Below are 20,200 nucleotides of genomic sequence, written 5' to 3' on the forward strand. Positions count from 1 at the left end.
AATTTTTTAATTATAATAACCTTACATCTAGATATATGTGTCATTAATTTTAAATTAATAAAATAATTTCAGAGGAGCACCATTTTTTAAACATGTTTCAAAATTTCAGAATTCATATTTAAATTTTGAATAACTATTTGAATTTGGTTTATAATTTCCAAAATGGAATTTTATTTCTGGATTTGAAATTTAATTTAATTTGGTTTGTAATTCCTAAGAAAGATTCAATTTTCAAGCAGTTATACATACAGACATTAATATACAGTTTTAATAACGAATTAAATATTTTTAGACATTTATTATAATATATATTACCACATTTTTCGTTTATTTCCTTTTTTAGAATGTCATTTAGGCAGGAACTTACTAAATTTAGCAAAAACTCTATTTATATATATATATATATATATATATATATATATATATATATATATATATATATATATATATATTCAACCAATTTTATTTTTAGAAAATTTAAATAAACTAATTAAATATTGTATTTCTTTTTAGCAAGTAATTTGAGGAGTAAATTACTTAAAATAGCAAAAATTATTTTTGGATGATTTACCTTGATACTGAACATTGCAATTATTTTTATTTTAAATTTATTTATACAGTTTTTACTTAAACTGATTGATATAATTAATGCAAATTTTTTTAATATTGTTTACTTTTTCAATATAGTTTAATTTTAATTTGAGTAAAAAAATTAAAAACATATAATACATAAATTACATTTGAAATAATATAAAAATTAATTAAATTCGAAATTGAATTAAATGAATTGATATAATCAATGCAGACAATAATTGAAGCGGTCATTTATTGCCGTGCACGTATGTCAATATTGATGATAAATCTTTCTTTTTTTAGAAATGATATTTTGGCGGGAAATTATTATTTTTGGCAAAAACTCTGCTTTTATTTATATATATATATATATATATATATATATATATATATATATATATATATATATATATATTTATCGTTTTATCAAATCGACAGATATCTTACCTTTATATATTCCGTTCCGCCACGCTTCACTCTACATTTCGATAACCGAATCGTCGGCTTCGATAAGGGATTTTATCCTTTCCCAGATTAGATTTCTTAAACAGGAAGCCAAACCCTTGAAAGAAGTTAATTTTTTGTTAATCAATTCGAATCCTTCATTTTCTCCTGTTTTCCGGTAGTGACTATGGGTGGCGGAGCGATGAGGGCTGCGGCGAAGCTGACCGGGGTCACGGTGGCGACTGGTGGTATCCGTGGCATAACGGCGGAGCACCTTCCGATCTCATCATCCAACCGCGGGCCCTTTTCTGTTCGGGCTGCCGCGACCACTATATCGTCGGGGGAGGAAATGAAGCTGGTGTCTTCGCAGTCTCGGAACTCGTGCTCGGAGAGCGATGATTGGGTGCACACTGGTGGAGAGGAGGATGTGATTATGTGGGCGGGTGAGCCGATGCCGAGAGTTGTGTTCGGCGGTGCGCCGACGCTTCAGGAAGCCAAAGAGGCCACTTCTGAACTTGCTGTCACTCTTGAAAAGTATCTTCCTTTCAACTTTTAGAATTTGAAATTTCTTTCCGGTTGGAGCTTTTTTAATGTACTTTTCATGTGATTGCTTGGTGTGTTCACTTTCATTGTGACTTGCGGGTTTGTTGCTAATCTCGATTCTTCACAGTTAGTTGAGGTGGCGATGATATTAGCTTTAAGTGTTGATTAATTTTCTTGGGCTGATTAATGAATTTTGGATTGTTCGATCATCATTATTACCTCACCCTAGTTAATTAGGGAAGCCTCAGCGGTGCATTGTACTGTGTTTAGTGGGCGGCAGATCTAGGGAAAAGACATGGATGATCTCCCCTCACAAATAGAAAAAGAAAACCAAGTTTGATGTGTAATTTTGTTAAAAATTGTAACTTTAGCCTCTCCATGTCCTGCTTGCAATTAAATGCCTGCTGAGAAACTTTTTATTAAGCTCTGACGTGGATCTAACCAGAATTTTGTCTCTTGTAAAGCAGCGAACGATCTTTAGAATCTTCTGTTTTTTCAAATTTCTTGATTCGCAGGGCGTATCTGTCATCTCGAGATACAGCTATTGCTAAGCACGACTTGGGCTCATCTCTTTCAAACTCACAAGTTGATTGTGCTAAAGCTTATGGCATCAGTGAGATAATGGCACCTGCACTAACATCACCAGCTGTCAATGCTTTCAGGCTCTTGCACGAGAGCTCTGAGGCTCAGGTTTATTTACTTACTTTCTACTTATCTTTGGGGCAATAATTTCACCAGCCTAGAGTCCATTTCTCCTTTAGGGGTGGACCCAGATTTTTAGCTAACTCCGAAGCATGCGACCAGTAAGCCCACGCAAGCAACAATGTAAACAGAAGGTTCAGCTTGCAATTATGTCATATTTGTACTTGCTTAACCGAAATGATTAAATCCAGGTGGCTGCAGGAGTCTTACATGTACACTAATAAATCATTATAAAATAATCACATGCACCAATGTTTGATAAAATTATTACATTTAGCTTTGCTTGCATATGTTCGAATTTTTCTCCACTCTTCTGCAGGGGCTTCAGAAGTGAGATCTTCATTGTTACTTTACATAAAATTATGAGTTAATTTAACAAGAAGTTGGTGTTGTTGGATTGTGTCTGATAAGCAAGGTTCTATTTTAATTGTGGGGATTTAATCCCGTTTTCTTGAATCATATATTACGTGGTTACTCAAAAATGAGTTTTTTTCCATGTGTAATTGTATTATAATTGATTTATCGATTTTTCCACTGTGTGGATCAAAGATCATATAATCCTGTGATTATGACATCTTGATACGATGTTTCGGTAGAATGTTGTCGCTTCAATTGCCTGTGATCCGAATGTGTGGACTGCGGTACTACAGAATCCAGAGCTTCAAGAGTTTCTGCATTTGCAAAAGACAAGTATGCTTTTTTTTAATCATGTTTTGAAGTGTTAATAACCCTTGGAATTAACTAACTTTTTATGTGAAATATGTTATAGCCATTTCACTGAAATCCTTAGGCCTTTTGCTAGTTCTTAACATGATATCTTACACCTGGTATTTTAACTTGGTAAAAGGTCTGGGCTTATCAGATTCAGTTACTGATGCTGCTGATCATCTTGAGAAGTTATCCGCAAAGAGCAGCGAGGACTTGTCCAGCGATGCGGAATCTGAGCCGGCCAACGCTTTTGTAGAGGACTCGTCCAGCAATGTGGAATCTGAGCCGGCCAACGCTTTTGTAGACCTTGTTCAGAAAATGAAGGTTACATTGGTTGGTATGATGAACAACTTGTCTGATTTCGTCCAAAATTTGTTTGGAGGGAAAGTGGCCAAGGTATTTGCAAATGGTGATGGGACTCCAAGATTAGGTGCTGAAAATGTAATGCAAGCATCCTTCTTGGGACTGGCGGTCATGGCCATTGTGGTCATTTTGTTTAAGCGACGCTAATCATCATTCTCTGCTCTCTATACCTCTATTAATCTGTCGAGTCTACCGAAAAACGACATCTACTACTTGTGTCGTAGTCAAATCCTACTTGTTTGGATTACAACTTGTGGATTGTGGTTGCTTGCATTTCTGTGTTTTGGTTTGACACTTGTGATGCCATGTGAAAAATTGCGTTCATCGCTCTTGGTTTGGTTTTTGTTTTCATATATCCATTACCATTTTTGTTTTCATATATCCATTACTATTATTAACTATCACTTTATTAATAACTAATGAAACATGTGTAAAATAATGATTATTGTGTATATAAATCATGATCATTAATAGATTGAATTGGTTCATAAATTTTGGTATAATTTGAAATTATTATTTTAATAATGATAACACAGTTATATTAAATATTGAATTTGTGAAAATAATATGTTAATTTTTGAATTTTTAAAACGGATTAGGTATTATTATTAAATTATTAGAAAAATATTAATTGCCTAAATTAATAACGTATCTGTAAAAACTCGTCGATGTCACTAATTAACTCAATTTTTATATATAATATAGATACATAAATGTAGGCTGAGATTCATGAACTAGATTACATTATGATACTCACGGGAAATTTAGGGTTCGCTTCCCAGCAAGTGTCACTAGTACAGACGCAGGGTTTTGAATTTGTCCTGAGCCTGAAATCACGAAAAAGACCGTTAAAGGGAGGCCAGGAGGATGTCCTGGCGTAACCCCTCCGACGCTCAAGTCAGTTACTGAGGATATATGGGGGGAGCAGCTAAGGGTGCTGCTGAAAATAATATAGTGAATGTCATATCATACGCTCAAACCTGGTATTTATAGGAGAATACATGGGTCCTTGATGGGCCTGTCGTCCATTTGGGCTTGGGATGAGCCAGGGGTTTGGGCTGGATCTTGATGGGTTCATCCCTGGGGTATCACAAGTCTCCCCCTCCCGAGTCGAACTGAATCAGTAGGTTCAAAGTTCGATTAGTTGTGTTGTCCTTGGTTTATCGACGATGAGGACGTACCGTACTAGAAAAATCTACTTCGTTTGCCGTTAACGAACGATGTTCACCGCTGTGAAAATTACGGGGATCGACCTCCACAAAAATTTCCGCTGAAATTCATTCACCACTCACCAGCTCCTCCCTGCCCACGCTTTACCTGCGCGATAACCCTAGCGCCGCCTCACAACCACTCCACCGTCACTTTAGTCCTGCCGCCCCGGCCACCACTGCACACCGTCCCACTCTCGCTCGATCCCTCGCACGCCTCGTCTTAGCCAGCGCGCGCCTCGTCCGAGCCCTGCAGCGCGCCTCGTCCGAGCCCAAGCCACGAGCTCGCCCCTCGCCGAGCGCCCTACTGCGCACACTCGCCTCTCGCCCATTGCTCGCCCTGCCGCGCGCGCCTCCTGTCACGAGCTCGCCCCTCGCCGAGCGCCACGCTCGCCCGGCGCCCCCAGCCGCGCGCGCTCGCCTCTCGCCCATCGCTCGCCCTACCGCTCGCCCTTCCGCGCGCGCTCGCTGTCTCAAGCTTGCCTCTGCTGTGCGCACGCTCGCTCCTGCCGCGCGCACGTCCTCGCCCCTACACGCTCCACGCCCGCCCCTGCCAGCGCCGAGCGTGCCCGAGCGCCAAGCTCGCCCTAGCCCGAGCATCCAGCTCGCCCTCGCCCGAACGCACAGCCCCAGCCGAGCGCCCTTGCATGAGCGCCACGCTCGCCCTTGCACCTGCTCGCCCGACGCCCCTAGCCGAGCCCCGCCGCACGCGCTGCTCGCCCTCGCGTGCACCTGCCAGCCCACGCTCGCCCGCGCGCCTCACGCTCGCCCACGCTCGGTTCGTTCTGTTGGTCCTATTCCGCGAGTATTTTGCATTTGAATTTACCGCTTCTCACGAGTTTATCTTTGATGTTATTAAACCACCAGGGCTAATAAAATATCCAACTCTCCTTCTCTTCTACTAGGCGATGTTCTAACAGAAAAATAAAGATTCAACGTCTCCACCCTCTAACTCCTCCACCCTCTAACTCCTCTGCTAGGTGATACTTTAGCAGGAAAATAAAGATTCAACACCTCCCCCCTCTAACTCCTCTGCTAGGTGAGACCTTAGCAGGAAAATAAATTTGCAACACCTCCACCCTCTAACTCCTCTGCTAGGTGACACCTTAGCAGGAAAATAAAGATTCAACATCTCCACCCTCTAACTCCTCTGCTAGGTGACACCTTAGCAGGAAAATAAAGATTCAACACATCCACCCTCTAACTCCTCTGCTAGGTGACACCTTAGTAGAAAAATAAAGATTCAACACCTCCCCCTCTAACTCCTCTACTAGGTGACACCTTAGCAGGAAAATAAAGATTCAACACCTCCACCCTCTAACTCTTCTGCTATATGACACCTTAGCAGAAAAATAAAGATTCAACACATCCACCCTCTAACTCTCTGCTAGGTGACTACCTTAGCAGGAAAATAAAGACTCAACACCTCCATCCCTCTAACTCCTCTGCTAGGTGATAACTTAGCAGAAAAATAAAAATTCAACACCCTCACACTCTAATTCCTTCTGCTAGGTGATACCTTAGCAGAAAATAAAATTTTTCTTCTACACGCTGCTCCTCTACTAGGCGATGCCTTAGTTAGAAAATAAAATTTTTCTTCTAGACGATGCACCTCTACTAAGCGATGCCTTAGTAAGAAAATAAAATTTCTCTTCCACCCCAACTCTGCTCCTCTGCTAGGCGATGCCTTAACAGAAAAATAAAATTTTTCTCCTCCTCACCTCTGCTCCTCTACTAGGCGATGCCTTAGCAGAAAATAAAAATTCAACATCTCCACCCTTTATCTCCTCTGCTAGGTGATACCCTAGCAGAAAAATTAAAATTCAACATCTCTACCTCTAATTCATCTGCTAGGTGATACCTTAGCAAGAAAATAAAAATTCAACATTTACACCTCTAACTCCTCTGCTAGGTGATACCTTAGCAGGAAAATAAAAATTCAACATCCCCGCCCTCTAACTCCTCTACTAGGCGATGCCTTAGCAGGAAAATAAAAATTCAACACCTCCACCCTCTAACTCCTCTGTTAGGCGACGCCATAGCAGGAAAATAATAGTTTGTCTCTACCCCACTCTGCTTATCTACTAGACGATGCCTTAGTAGAAAAATAAAATTTAATTCTCCTCCTCCACTCTGCTACTCTGCTAGGCGATGCCTTAGCAGGAAAATAAAATTCTGCTCCTCCACTCTGCTCCTCTGCTAGGCGACGCCTTAGCAGGAAAAATAACTTTAATTCTCCTCCTCCACTCTGCTCCTCTGCTAGGCGATGCCTTAGTAGGAAAATAAAATTTTCTTCTACACGCTACTCCTCTACTAGGCGATGCCTTAGTAGGAAAATAAAATTTTTCTTCTACACGCTGCACCTCTACTAGGCGATGCCTTATTAGGAAAATAAAATTTCTCTTCCACCCCAACTCTGCTCATCTGCTAGGCGACACCTTAGCAGGAAAAATAACTTTAATTCTCGTCTTCCACTCTGCTCCTCTGCTATGTGATGCCTTAGCAGGAAAATAAAATTCTTCTCATCCTCACATATAACAACATCCACGAACTTAATAGAATAAATTGACTTTATTAAATTTCAACTGATAACATAAGACAAATTCAGAAACGAAATACAGAAAAATTCAAGTCAAGATCAATATTCTCTAATGTGGTAAGCGTTCACTGAGCCTCTTTAGAGCCTTTCTCGGCGCATTCTCCAACTTTTCATTTCTACTCCTCTTGTACCTCCACAGGACAAAGTTACCCACTTCTTCTTTTCATAATCATGTTAAGCTCCACACGTGCTCTTTTTCCCTCCTCCCTCACTAGCCCTTCATAACACCGACGCGCGACTTTTTGGTCCCCGCACAAGACTCCAACTCCTTTTCCCACAGGAAACCTAAGCTTTTGATGAAAAGTGGAAGCTACGGCTTTGAAATCCTTCAGGGTTGGTCGTCCTAGAATTCCATTATATACTGAAAGGGTATCCACCACGGTGAATGCTATCATCTTTGTTACCCGCCGAGGATGAGTTCCCAAGGATAGGGGAAGCACAATTTGACCCAAAGGCGGGATGACGTGTCTTGCAAACCCGTACAGCGGGGTGGAGACCGTCTCAAACTCAAATCCTTCCACCTTCATTTGATCTAACGTGCTCTTGAACAATACGTTCACGGAGCTTCCATTATCAATAAATATCCTCGCCACATCATAATTGGCAATGGTGGCCATCACCACCAAGGCATCATTATGTGGAGTCACAACGCCTCGGAGGTCTTCCGGCCCAAAGCTGATGATGGGGTCTTGTGGTAAGTCTGCACCCCTAGATATCTCAAAGTTCTCCAACCTTCTCCCATGTGCCTTCCGAGCTCGCTCAGAGTCTCCATCACTATCACCCCCCGAGATTATATGAATCATTCCTCTCGAAGGGTGGTTATCCTCGTTCATTCCCCTTCTCGGCTCGACGGGCTCCTGAGGGACATCTTGACCTCGACCTTCCTTTCTCTGCTCCCCGATCCTCTGATTTATCCATGGAGGGCCTTGACCACGCCTAGGGGACGGGCGAGACCTTGGTTGACTCTCGGATGCGGATCTTTCTCGTCTGTCCCGCGAAGCCAATCTAGCACTGCTCTTAACCCTTCGCGACTTCTCCCACCTCCCCTCGGGCTCCCTCACCTCCATCACCTCGTCACGACTCATATCCAGAGAAACATGTGATGAGAATTGTCTTCTGTCCCCTAGCTTTATCCTCCTCCTTTTCCTCTGCACCCCTCTTCCTTCCTCCTCTCTCCGCTCTCTCAGTTCTTCCTCCCCCGGGCCGCTGTTCCATCTTCTTGTGCCGCTGGGATCCTCTAGATTTACATATTTTTCCGCCCGAGCTAACAAGTCATCATAGCTCGATGGAGGTTTCTTGACCAGCTATTTGAAGAATTCTCCCCCTCAACCCTTGGGTAAAGGCGCTTATCATGATGTCGGGGGTAGCCGCTGGTATTTCCAACGCTGCGCTGTTGAAGCGCTGGACAAACTCCCGTAAAGTTTCGGCCTCTTGTTGTTTCATCACAAACAAGCTCAAATAATTCTTCTGATGCCTCTTGCTTCTGGCAAATCTGTGCAAGAAAGCTATAGCAAAATCCTCAAAAGACTGTATGGAGTTGGGCTGCAGGGTATTAAACCATTGCTGGGCTGACCTCACCAACGTGCCTAGGAACACCCTGCACCTGACCCCATCTGAATATTGATGCAACATAGCCGCATTCTCAAATCTCCCCAATGTTCTTCGGGGTCTGTATGTCCGTCAAATTCTCCAACGTTCGATTGTCGGAAGTTTGGGGGAAGCCCTTCTTCCAAGATGGATAGTGAAAAAGGGCTTCTTTTCTTGGGTACCGGCTCCCTGCTTCCTACCTGCTCTCTCAACCTTTGTATCTTCTTCCACATCTCCCTCATCTCACTAATCTTCCCACTTTGGAGGGGATGCGTCTCTTCAACCCTGCTCTGGTGGACTTCAACATTTTCTTCACGCTCCTGACGAGCGGCCTGTTCCTCTACAAACATAGACTCTTGATTCTTCTTCATGGCCTCATCCACTGTCCGGGTGATAAATTGACCCAACTGCTTCAGGGTCAAGTTCTCCACATTTTAATTAGGACGGGGTTGCTCGACCCTGTTCTCTTGACGAGGTTGTTCTGTTCTCGCCTCCTGATGGGGTTGTTCATGCCTTGCCTCAGCATGAGACTGTTCAGGTCCCCTCTGAGGACGCGATGACGCTGAGGTAGCTCTTCTACTCCCTCTCTTCCCTACCATCTCTACGTATCATCTCAAATTTTCCCACAGACGGCGCCAAGTGATACTCACGGGAAATTTAGGGTCCGCTCCCAGCAAGTGTCACTAGTACAGACGCAGGGTTTTGAAATTGTCCTGAGCCTGAAATCACGAAAAAGACCGTTAAAGAGGGCCATGAGGGTGTCTTGGCGTAGCCCCTCCGACGCTCAAGTCAGTGACTGAGGATATATGGGAGGAGCAGCTAAGGGTGCTGCTGAAAACAATATAGTGAATGCCATATCATACGCACAAACCTGTTATTTATAGGAGAATACCTGGGCCCTTGATGGGCATGTCTTCTATTTGGACTTGGGATGGGCCAAGGGTTTGGGCCGGATCTTGATGGGTTCATCCCTGAGGGATCACATTAGTACAAATAAGCCTTTTTTTTAAGATAAGATAACTTATAAATGTCTCGTTTTCGCATTTTTTATTGTTTTATTATTTATTTCATTTGATATCTCGTCCAACATGACAGACATTAACTCACGCAATCTGATTGGTTTATTGAGTTTAGGTAGTCGATTTTTGTTCAACTATTGTGATAGATACGATGTTATCTATTCGAAACTGAACTTATTCTTATTATCATGAATGTTTGGAATGGATTTGCTGGAGTTGGTTTTGAGCTTGTTTTTGTTCTCTATATTGCTATTGCATACGTTAAATTAGGGATTATCTTGAATTGGTCGCAGTATTCTCTTTGGCGACATGCAATGTATCCCCAAGTGTTTATTTTTTGCTTCTTCTTGCAATTGAACGAACTTCCCAAGTTTCTTAGTCCGTGTCTGAATATATACTGAACTAGTTTTTTACTAGCATCAGGGGCCAAGAATATTGTGCCTAGTGGATGCCGTGGCATGATTGGACAAGTTGCTGGAGGAGGTCGTACAGAGAAGCCACTCTTGAAGGCTGGAAACGCTCATCACAAATTCAGAGTGAAGAGAAATTCAGGGCCCGAGGTTCGTGGTGTTGCTATGAATCCCGTCCATGGTGGTGGTAGCCATCAACATATTGGTCATGCCATTACTGTGCGTCGCGACGCTCCACCTGGACAAAAGGTTGGTCTTATCGCTGCTAGAAGAACCGGTCGTCTTCGAGGGCAAGCCGCAGCTACTGCTTCTAAAGCCGATGAAGCTTAGTTTAAATACTACGGTTAGCTTCACTTTTGCTGTCGTTTTCTCTTGTATATTTGGCTGAATGTTGGATTTTGAGTACAACCTTTTTTGGTTGAGAAATGAATTTCATCTTTGATTCTCCCAATGCCCACTGGACTGAAACTGTATCAGCGTTGGATCCACTTTTGGAAGGAAAATGATGGGCCTAGGGCTGAAGCCCATCGAAATACCGGAGCTAAATGGATTTAGGCTTGGGCCCAATTGGGACTAGTGAGGTAGTGAAAGACTTTAATGCCATTACTGGGCCGATAGTCCACGTTCAATGGAGCACATAGTGAGAAATAATTGGAGCAAGCTAACTCGATGTATAATATTGTTAGAGAAAAATGTGTGAGACGGTCTCACGGATCGTACTTTATAAGACATATCTCTTATTTGGATCATCTATGAAAATATATTATTTTTTATTGTGAATATCGATAGGGTTTACCTGTCTCACAGATAAAGATTCAGGAGACTGTCTTACAAAAGAGATTTTCATATTGTTAAAGCATATTTTATTTATTGAATTGTTTGTTGGTTATAAATTTATTTACTGTAATAAAAACTTTCTTGTAGTTCCATATTTTATAATTTGTTTAAAAAATCTTATTAAATCTCATAATATATTTAATTTAATTTATAGAATATTATAATTAAATTAATAATTTTGAGAACAAATTGTGTAAAATACACAATAATCAAATAATCGAGAACCAAATGTAATATTTATATCACTGACCGAATTACTCGTCGAACAAAACTTTAGATAAATAAGTATTATTTTTTTCCAAAAAATAAAAATAATCATGCATGATTCTCTGGTTTATAGTTATTTAGTTCAACTCACCGGAGGATGATCAATGGTCGCCGATTATCTTGAAATATATATATATGTTCAATGACAAAAATTCGTATGAGACGGTCTCAAAGACCGTATTTTGTGAGACGGGTCTCTGATTTGGGTCATCCATGAAAAATCATGACTTTTTATGCTAAAAGTATCATTTTTTATCGTGAATATCGGTAGGATTGACCGGTCTCACAGATAAAGATTCGTGAAACCTATTCATATTCAATCACATCATGTAATGATAATGATTGCGGGTTTTATTTATCTTATCAACATATTTCCATGGATTTTATCGCAGATAACTTGTTCAATATGATTAAATTGACAATCATCATCTATAAATTGCTCCGTTAATTAAAGATTTACAAAATTTAGATCGAAAGACGACAACTACGGATTAAAACAACATAAAATATATAATAAAAGTAGAGAGAATACATAAACAAATAAATAAATAGTGGCTGCTTGTGATTCTGTGGACGCTACTCGGAAGTCAGAAGTCAGAATCAGCACTAAATGCTCAATATTTTATTCTTTTGCCATTCAATTTTTTTCGAACATCGTATAATAAATTACTTGTTGTGTCATTTTCCATAATTTTTTTGGCATTTCTTGCATACCAGACGACAACAAATTCCATAAATTCTTTTATTTTTCTCAGAATGAATACGAGTAAATGTCGTATTTTATTTATATATATATATAATATATATATATATATATATATATGGTTCTGAATTTCCATTTTTTGAGTCTTATTATAAATTATCTATCCGATTAGGACCACATGCACCTTTGTATATGTAGATTACACTGTAAATATTATTTTAACAAATTAAAATAAAATATTCTATATATTAAAAATTTATATTACTAATTTAATATGATATATAAAGTTATAAATAAAACCCAATATACCAAATTTCACGTACATTAACTTGGAGGATTTCAAAATCGGTCAATGCATGGCCTGACAGAGGAAGGAAATGAGTGGCTTCGCACAATTTGTAATAGTGACAAAATGTTATTATTTTAAAATTTATGTAATAAATATATTTGTTTTTTTTCTTTTAATTGGACATTACGATGATTAAAAATATTTTTGCTCAAAAAGCTTTTAAGAAATTTTAATATGATTTTTTCTTTAATTTAGGTGTGATTCATTTCATTGTCTATGGTGGATAGAGAGAATGGAGACACATGGTGGCTCAATGGTCCCTCATTTAATGAATTTTGCCTAATAAATGGAGACTTGCCAAACTTTTTTTAATTAACGATGGACTTCGGAGAAGTTATCTTTCTATACGAGCGTTGAATAAATTCTCGAACTAATATAATAGATTTCGATACATATTAAATAAACTCTCGGACTAATTCATTAACCCGCAAACCTAATTTTGTACCAAATTATCCTCCACATACCTTACAATTTAGAGTGTCTCATGTGAGACGTCTTACGGATCTTAATCTGTAAGACGAAACCCTACCCATATTCACAATAAAAAATAATACTCTTAGCACGGATTATCCAAATAAGAGACCCGTCTCACAAATACGATCGTCTCACACAAGTTTTTGCCAACAATTTAAAAGAACATTGATTAGAAAACTCAATTCTTTAGTTGTTATATCATGCAATTGTATAGAAAAATATGGAAGCTCGGTGTAATGTCAACAAATATACCAAGATTTCACAAAACATTTGAATCCACAACCTGCGGAAACATTAACGAAAAAACAGAGGAGAGACCGAAGAAATCTACTAAATCTTGAATTCATCTTCTTCATGTCTTGCAAATCACCACGAAGCAAGGAAGAAGTGCTCTAGGATTCAGCAAGTACAGCTCCTCAATGTTAGAATATACGCCGACTTTACCCGCCAACGAATCGAATCCTGTCTGTCCGGCCATTTCTTGAATGTTTTCCAACGGTTTGTGTACTCTTCCCGCGATTACCCTACACACAATCAAAGCCTTTCTCACAAACAGGTCGTCCCGGCGATCCGGTTCTACGCATTCCAATGCCCTACAGCTCGTGGAAGTCGTGAAAACTCCGATCCCACCTGTGAACTCCCGTTTGCCGAACCCCCTTCTGATGATTTGGCACACACGACATTTATCGGATAGACAAAGATTGGATGATCCGTTGATGCCGAGGGAGCATCCCAGAGTCGTGCCGTAGAATCTCAAGAGTTCGTTCCCATCGGCTATGCAACGAGGGTGTTTCTTAGCGAGTTTACTCGCTTTTAACTTCACCACTTCCCGGTATTCTTCGAATCGAGCGAGGGTCTTTTGCATGTTATGCACTTTCAAGATTTTGTCTATTCGAACGTGATGGTTATCTGCCTTTAGCCAGCTCGAACGACAGATTATTTCCACGATCTTTCTTGATGAGTCGCCTTCCAGAAGTTCAGTCACTGTGACATGGGAATTAACAGCTTAGAAATCATATAAAAATGAAAAGTAAAAGAGACCAGGTTTTTTCATTCAAACAACGTTGTTGATATTGAAGAAAGAGAGGGCAAAATCTTGGAATACAGATATCTCTTGTAAAATCTCTGTTCAAAAAGTTCATGCCACAATTCTAGTTACCAAAGATTCAGTTATGAGTATCCTCAGGCCTCAAAGATGAAGAGAACAAGCAAAAAGGGCTTTTAAATTTTTTTTTTATGCAAACGAGAAAAAAGGTTAAAAAACATAACCTGAATACACAAACAATATCCAATTGAGTGAGTTTTGGATTCAAAGTAGCAACAAAAGTGAAAAAGCAGAGAGTAAACAAATCTAACAAAAGATCCTCACAAGCATGCTTGGAAAGGTGGTGTGATTCAAGAGCCTCCCACTTGACAAAATGTTCTCCACATTTGTGGCAAGTGAACCCACAAAGCCCATTACTCTCTTCATCAATTGAAGCCCTTCTTTTTGACACAAAACCCTCCCTTTCCGTCAAAGTAGTCTCTTTTTTTCTCGGTGGTGTGGCTCCAGAATCCATGTATGAAGGCTTAAAGTAATGCATTGTGGGCTGCCCTCTAGGACCAGGCGTGCCAGGTGTTAAAGTACCCAGAAACGTCGAACCACCGTCACCTCCTCCGCCTCCGCCGCCGAACCCACCACAACCAGTAATCTTGAGCTCACATCTTGAGTTGCTCAGAATGACTTCGTGTGTTATGGGGTTGACAAATTCACTGCTCCCAATGGATCTTGGGCTACAACTAGGGGGCTTCTCGAAGTGCCTTTTGCTCCCATGAATCACATCTTTCAGATTCGAGATAGACCTCGAACAACCGGACCTGTTTCTCGTTTTCCTGGTCAAGATTGAGCTCAAATTCTTCTTGTTCTTCGGTGTATACACATCTGATGTATCTGATTTGCAGTCGAACGATTTCTTCAGAGAAAACCAGACTTTTGGCAGCTCTTTCTTCTTCTCCCCCATACTCCTCCTTCAGTACCCACAAAAAGTTCTCAAAACTTCTCCATTGTGTTCCAGAAATTTTCAAGAAACACAGACCAAGTTTCTTGAATTTTGAGTTTTACCAAGGAAAAACAAATTAGAGACTGGATTTGTGAATATAACAAAGATATGAAAAATGATAGCAATTTGAGATACAACCTGACAATCAAATCTTTTAAATAGATACAGTGATGCAGATAAATTTACATGCATTGAGTGCTGAATGTACAGGCTGTAAAAAAAATCAGAGAGCTGCGAACCATATATAGGAGTAACTGTGAATCCTCGTTTGGTCATGCTTGTCCTAAATCAATTATCGATTAGTCAATATTTTATCAACTGAATTAAAATTATAAAAAATTAATAATTAATATTTTAATTAAATGATTAACACTAATATTCATATTCCTTATTTTGTGAAATATTGTATTTGATTTTAAAAATATGACATGGATTATCGATTTTGTACCGAAGATTTAAAAATTCGTAGACTAGGAATTTTATAAATTTTAGTAGGTTGTTTAATAAAAATCGAAATATTTCATTTAAAAATTCTATTTTATATTGAGTAGGTCTTTTGTGAGATGGTCTCACGAATCTTTTTTTTTGTAAGACGGGTCAACGTATTGATATTTATAATAAAAAATAATATTTTTTTCATGGATGACCTAAATAAGAGATAGTATCACAAAATCCGACACGTGGGACCATCTCATACAAGTTTTTGTCTTTCATATTTAGATGGAGAAAATTAGAACTTAGACTTTAATGTATTTTTTTTAGCTAAAATATCTAGTTTTAAATAGTTGTCATCCATGGAGTTTTATTGATTTACGAATAACAAATAATTGTCCAATAATTATTTAATTTTTTTTTTTTCGAACTCATCCACGGAAATTGTTATATAAGATATTTAAAGCATATAGAATTATTTATTATTTTATTTTCTAAAAAAATCAAAGCTATAATCGAATATGAAAAATAACACTGTAATACATTTTATATTAATTTTGGTTAACGTAAGGCCCGAAATTAATGGTAACGGAAATAAGACGTCAAGAATAGACAATTGGAAAAAATCAATAAAATTCCGAATATGGACAATCTGAACATGTTGAGGCATGGGAAGAAGAATTAACAGGAAACGTAATGCAACGAAATCTATCTCAGGCAATAATATAATCGAGTAAGATTTATGTGCGACGATTTTATTAATTTATATATTATAAATAGGTCGATTTGGCCGTAGTAGTCAAAGTAATTTTTGACAGAGATGTGATTTATTTTCATATTCGAGTAAGAGATATGTATCACAAAATTAATATATAAAATATAACATATGAGTTTTTGTGATAATGATTTATATCTATTCATAAGTGAATAAATCAACATATATTTCAAAATTAAGAGTGTTTTTTTAGAGAAGCCAACAGACTTTGGGCTTTTTTGTCTTCAGTTTCTACATCTATCTAAAATAAAAACACAATCATTTTTTAATATTTATCCAAAAAATAGGTTTCTTGTGAGATGGTCTCACGAATCTTTATCTGTGAGACGAGGTAAACTTACCGATATTCAAAATAAAAAATAATACTCTGGGTTTAAAAAGTAATATTTTTCATGGATAACCCATATAAGAGCTTTGTCTCACAAAATACGACATGTGATATCGTTTCACACAAATTTTTGTCTATATACAAATATCTACTATTTTTATTTTATTTTTTAAATAAAAACACATTAAAAAGTTGCACTTATTTAATGATTTTTTCAGCCATTACTTACACATTCAAATTCCAAATTCACCTTCATATCATATATTTGACTGGTAAAACCATTTGATTTTGTTGCTTAAATGGCTCATTGAACCTTCGATTGATTACCCGGTAGTCGGTATAAATGTTCTTGACGTAAATTTATCCGTTTTTAAAATTATGACACATTTCGTATAGCAGCAATAAGCTTTTGGCTTGAGTAATACTTATTATTTTTTAAGACAATGGAACATCAACCACTGTCATTTCGTAGTGAACTGACTAATTATTGGACTGACACAATAACATGCAAATTCTAAATCACATTAGACAAACTCTGTGCTACAAGAGTTTGTCCTAAAAATATTGATAGAGAAATCAAACTCCCGACTTTTAGTTAAGCACATTTGGCTAATTGAATATCTCATCATCATGTAATTTTCTACTTGTCGTTACCACTTCCGAAAACTTACCATGTGACTTTTCTTTGTCTAATAGTTTTTTTCAAAACTTGATTTTCTACCTGTCGTTATCGTTAGCAAATCCCATGGCGAATTATTTGAAAGTTAACGAGATCATGGTACAAAGCCAATCTAAATTAAGGTATTTTCGTTGTAGATAACAATATATTATAACTAATAAATAAAAAAGTAAGTATTTTAATCAAATAATCATTTAACATCACAAAATAATCATTTTATAACTAGTGATGCTCGCGTTCCAATCGTACTATTCAGATAAACTGTATTGTGTAAATCAATTGTGATATGCTCGCAATCATATGAAAAAATGTTGGTAAGAAAATTGAAACATGATCATTGGTCAAGTATTCAACTACTCCAATAACTCATATAACGAGACTCCTTCCATTTTTTATATGTTGGATTACGGGAAATAGAAATGTCAAAATGAGCCAACTCAGACCAACCCGACTCGACCCGACCATACATCAAACAAGACGAGCTGGAAAGCCCACCAATCGAAGGGTTGGAAAAGCATCGACCCAATCCAACATAACTCATTTTGCGTTGCGGATTAGACACACGCACGTATAATCTTGTGCTCAAATTGCTAATTTAGTATTAAATCCGAAGACAAGTTTTGATTGATAAAAGGAGAAACGAGATATACATGAGAAGTTGATCGTGCTTTGAGTTTTGAAAAGGCATCGTTTGTGGCCCAGTTCATCGTACATTCCCCCACTGTTGCGTAAGATTCCCAAAAATTCGATCGCGTTACTAAAAAATATCAGAATTTATGAGAGAAGAGAAAAAAACAAAACCAAGAAAGGGTTGTCCTTTCAGTTTGCTGAAATCCGTTATCCTTTAAACGCGGAGAATCGGAAGCCCTTCGTAAATCAATCCATTTACGCCGTTGGATTTGTCCCCGCCGGGAAAGTTCGTCCTTTTTCCGGCTTCAGATAGGAAATGATTTCCCCGGAGACCACGAATTGGCTGTACGAGTATGGGTGCGAGGATATCCCTGTCCCGGATGCCCCAGGTTCTGGGTTTTCTTGGCATATTCAACCCTTGAACGGATCATCGAATGTCAGGTAGTCTTTTCGACTATTGATTGTCTTTTTAGGCCTTTTCGTAATACTTGAGTTGCAGTGGTTGATTTCAACATTATTGGGCTTGTATGAGGTTTTATGACTGGATTTTGTTTTCCTTTCCTTTCCTTTTCTTTATCTATTATTTATTGTTTGAGCTTATTGTTTGCCATTTAAGTGTTGGAAAATACAATTTAACTGGAATCCAGTTATGCGCTTGATAAATATTTATGGTTCAAAAATCATTCTGACATCTTTCTTTTGTCATATGGTTGGTTCCTGCTGGAAATTCTGTACCCAATGTGTCTCTCACTCACGATGAACATGATTCTTTACTTTACTAAATATTGCTCATATAATTTTTATCTTTTGATAGTTTCGAAATCGATGACTCAATTGGGGAATCAGCTGTTCAGAAGGAAACTGGCTCAAAAAAACGGTAAAGAAGTTAGATATGTTGTATGGTTGTGTTATCAACTTGAGCTTTTCAATGATTTTGATCAAGGGTCAAATCGTTTTAGAACCAGCTCGATTCCTTCATACTCCTAGGATTGATTACGATGGAAGTATTAGAATCACATGTCACTTTTCTTCGAGCTTGTGTTTTTTTGGGAAAATTTGTGGGGGGTTGAGGTGTTGGTCCTCCCACCCAAGTGATTTTTTTCTCTCTCGCAAAGCTTACATTATTCTTAACACCATCTCACTTGTACATGCCATTTCCAGAGCTAGAACTGAATCATGTGCTCCATCAAGCTCCAAAGCATGCAGAGAGAAACAGCGTAGAGATAGGCTCAATGACAAGTAACGTTGTTTATTAATTTTTCCCTTTATGGATGTCCCTTTTATTCTTTTTCCCTCTGATACCTGCGTTGACTTCTTTAGGTTTGTAGAATTGGGTGCGCTCCTTGAGCCTGAGAGGCCTCCCAAAACAGACAAGGCTGCTGTTTTGGTTGATGCTGTTCGAATGGTGACTCAGCTAAGAGGTGAAGCTCAGAAGCTGAAAGACTCGAACTTGAATCTCCAGGAGAAGATCAAAGAGCTGAAGGCAAGAGTCTTAAGACCGATTATCTGCCTTATGTATCTTGTGTCGAATGTGATTGCAATCTGTTTCAAAATTGTGATCCCTTTTTAAAGTAGTAGTAACTACTTGTGAGATGCTGGCGATAGATAGATAGATGATGGACCAGAATGCAGGAACTAACTTATGACAATCTTGGCTTGGGTTTTTACTGCATGTAGGCTGAGAAGAACGAGCTCAGGGATGAGAAGCAGAAGCTAAAGACTGAAAAGGAGAAGCTGGAGCAACAGATAAAGGCAGTGAGTACGCCCCAGCCAGGCTTTTTCCATGCTCCTCCTACCATTTCTCCCACGTTTAATGCTCAAAGCCAAGCTGCAGGCAACAAGTTGGTACCTATCATGAGTTACCCAGGTGTTGCTATGTGGCAGTTCATGCCTCCTGCTGCTGTTGATACTTCACAGGACCATGTGCTTCGCCCACCAGTTGCCTAAGAATGTTAAGTTTCAGTCACGGTGAAGCTGTTAAAACTATTTGTCAATGATGCTATGCTAGATTTTACTCTATATAACATGAATTTAGTGGATTATGGAAACACTGTTCTGTTAAGACTTAGAAACAGCTGCAAAATGACATGTAGTTTATACCTTTTAACATATTAACATGAAACCCATTCACAAACCCTTCAAGTTGTTTCTCCTAAAAAATAATGTACGAGGGCGATTAAAGGGTCAATGGAGGTCGGGATTTTGGATATTGGTCTACAGTGGACTGTAAAAGGGGGCTGGTAAGGTGGGTCGACGCATAACCCGCCACAACTCACTGCAATCATTAGCTATATTCTAGGTGGTGGAACGGACCCGTCTCTTTAACAGCTCTTATGTGCAGAATTTGCACATTTATTCTTATGGTAAACGGTTGGCCGGTGCTCGGCCGCGGTCGGCGGTCCTTCGGTGGTCGGCCGACGGCGGTCGTGGCGGTAAGTGGTGGTGAGTTTGAATTTAGGAGAAGGGTAAAATTGGAAAAGTAGGAGGTATTAAGAGTGGGATAAGTTATCACACCTAAATTATCAGTATTA

The 20,200-nt window shown here is 38.8% G+C and overlaps 3 protein-coding genes across 4 annotated transcripts; 2 read left to right on the forward strand and 1 right to left on the reverse strand.

Moving 5' to 3' along the window:
• The first annotated feature begins 1,015 nt into the window (after window positions 1-1,015).
• On the forward strand, window positions 1,016-3,703 carry LOC140822751 (uncharacterized). Of its 2 annotated transcripts, none has more exons than XM_073183615.1 (4): window positions 1,016-1,551; window positions 2,076-2,250; window positions 2,859-2,952; window positions 3,125-3,703. In XM_073183615.1, exons 1-4 carry the CDS (start codon window positions 1,205-1,207, stop codon window positions 3,478-3,480), a joined length of 972 nt encoding a protein of 323 aa, XP_073039716.1. In that variant the 5' UTR covers window positions 1,016-1,204; the 3' UTR covers window positions 3,481-3,703. The 2 variants fall into 2 exon arrangements, with proteins under 2 accessions (XP_073039716.1, XP_073039715.1); XM_073183614.1 differs by having other exon boundaries at window positions 1,018-1,551; window positions 3,110-3,703.
• Window positions 3,704-13,020: 9,317 nt separating this feature from the next.
• On the reverse strand, window positions 13,021-15,038 carry LOC140822752 (uncharacterized). Its single transcript, XM_073183616.1, has 2 exons — window positions 14,156-15,038; window positions 13,021-13,770 (listed from the first exon to the last, which is right to left on the reverse strand). Exons 1-2 carry the CDS (start codon window positions 14,784-14,786, stop codon window positions 13,139-13,141), a joined length of 1,263 nt encoding a protein of 420 aa, XP_073039717.1. The 5' UTR covers window positions 14,787-15,038; the 3' UTR covers window positions 13,021-13,138.
• Window positions 15,039-17,705: 2,667 nt separating this feature from the next.
• LOC140822753 (transcription factor ILR3-like) lies at window positions 17,706-19,811 on the forward strand. Its single transcript, XM_073183617.1, has 5 exons — window positions 17,706-18,110; window positions 18,484-18,546; window positions 18,831-18,908; window positions 18,990-19,152; window positions 19,347-19,811. The coding sequence occupies exons 1-5, from the start codon at window positions 17,986-17,988 to the stop codon at window positions 19,614-19,616; spliced, it is 699 nt and encodes a 232-aa protein (XP_073039718.1). The 5' UTR covers window positions 17,706-17,985; the 3' UTR covers window positions 19,617-19,811.
• The last annotated feature ends 389 nt before the right edge of the window (window positions 19,812-20,200 follow it).

Source organism: Primulina eburnea, chromosome 2 (assembly GCF_022965805.1).
Source record: "Primulina eburnea isolate SZY01 chromosome 2, ASM2296580v1, whole genome shotgun sequence".
Taxonomy (NCBI): Eukaryota; Viridiplantae; Streptophyta; class Magnoliopsida; order Lamiales; family Gesneriaceae; genus Primulina; species Primulina eburnea.

Coding starts and splice junctions, on each gene's coding strand:
- LOC140822751 (XM_073183614.1), top strand. CDS start 1,205: ATGGGTGGCGGAGCGATGAGGGCTGCGGCGAAGCTGACCGGGGTCACG. Junction 1,552..2,075: donor CTTGCTGTCACTCTTGAAAA/GTATCTTCCTTT, acceptor CTTGATTCGCAG/GGCGTATCTGTCATCTCGAG. Junction 2,953..3,109: donor TCTGCATTTGCAAAAGACAA/GTATGCTTTTTT, acceptor ACTTGGTAAAAG/GTCTGGGCTTATCAGATTCA.
- LOC140822752 (XM_073183616.1), bottom strand. CDS start 14,786: ATGGGGGAGAAGAAGAAAGAGCTGCCAAAAGTCTGGTTTTCTCTGAAG. Junction 13,771..14,155: donor CCACCTTTCCAAGCATGCTT/GTGAGGATCTTT, acceptor CCCATGTCACAG/TGACTGAACTTCTGGAAGGC.
- LOC140822753 (XM_073183617.1), top strand. CDS start 17,986: ATGATTTCCCCGGAGACCACGAATTGGCTGTACGAGTATGGGTGCGAG. Junction 18,909..18,989: donor AGAGATAGGCTCAATGACAA/GTAACGTTGTTT, acceptor TGACTTCTTTAG/GTTTGTAGAATTGGGTGCGC. Junction 19,153..19,346: donor AGAAGATCAAAGAGCTGAAG/GCAAGAGTCTTA, acceptor TACTGCATGTAG/GCTGAGAAGAACGAGCTCAG.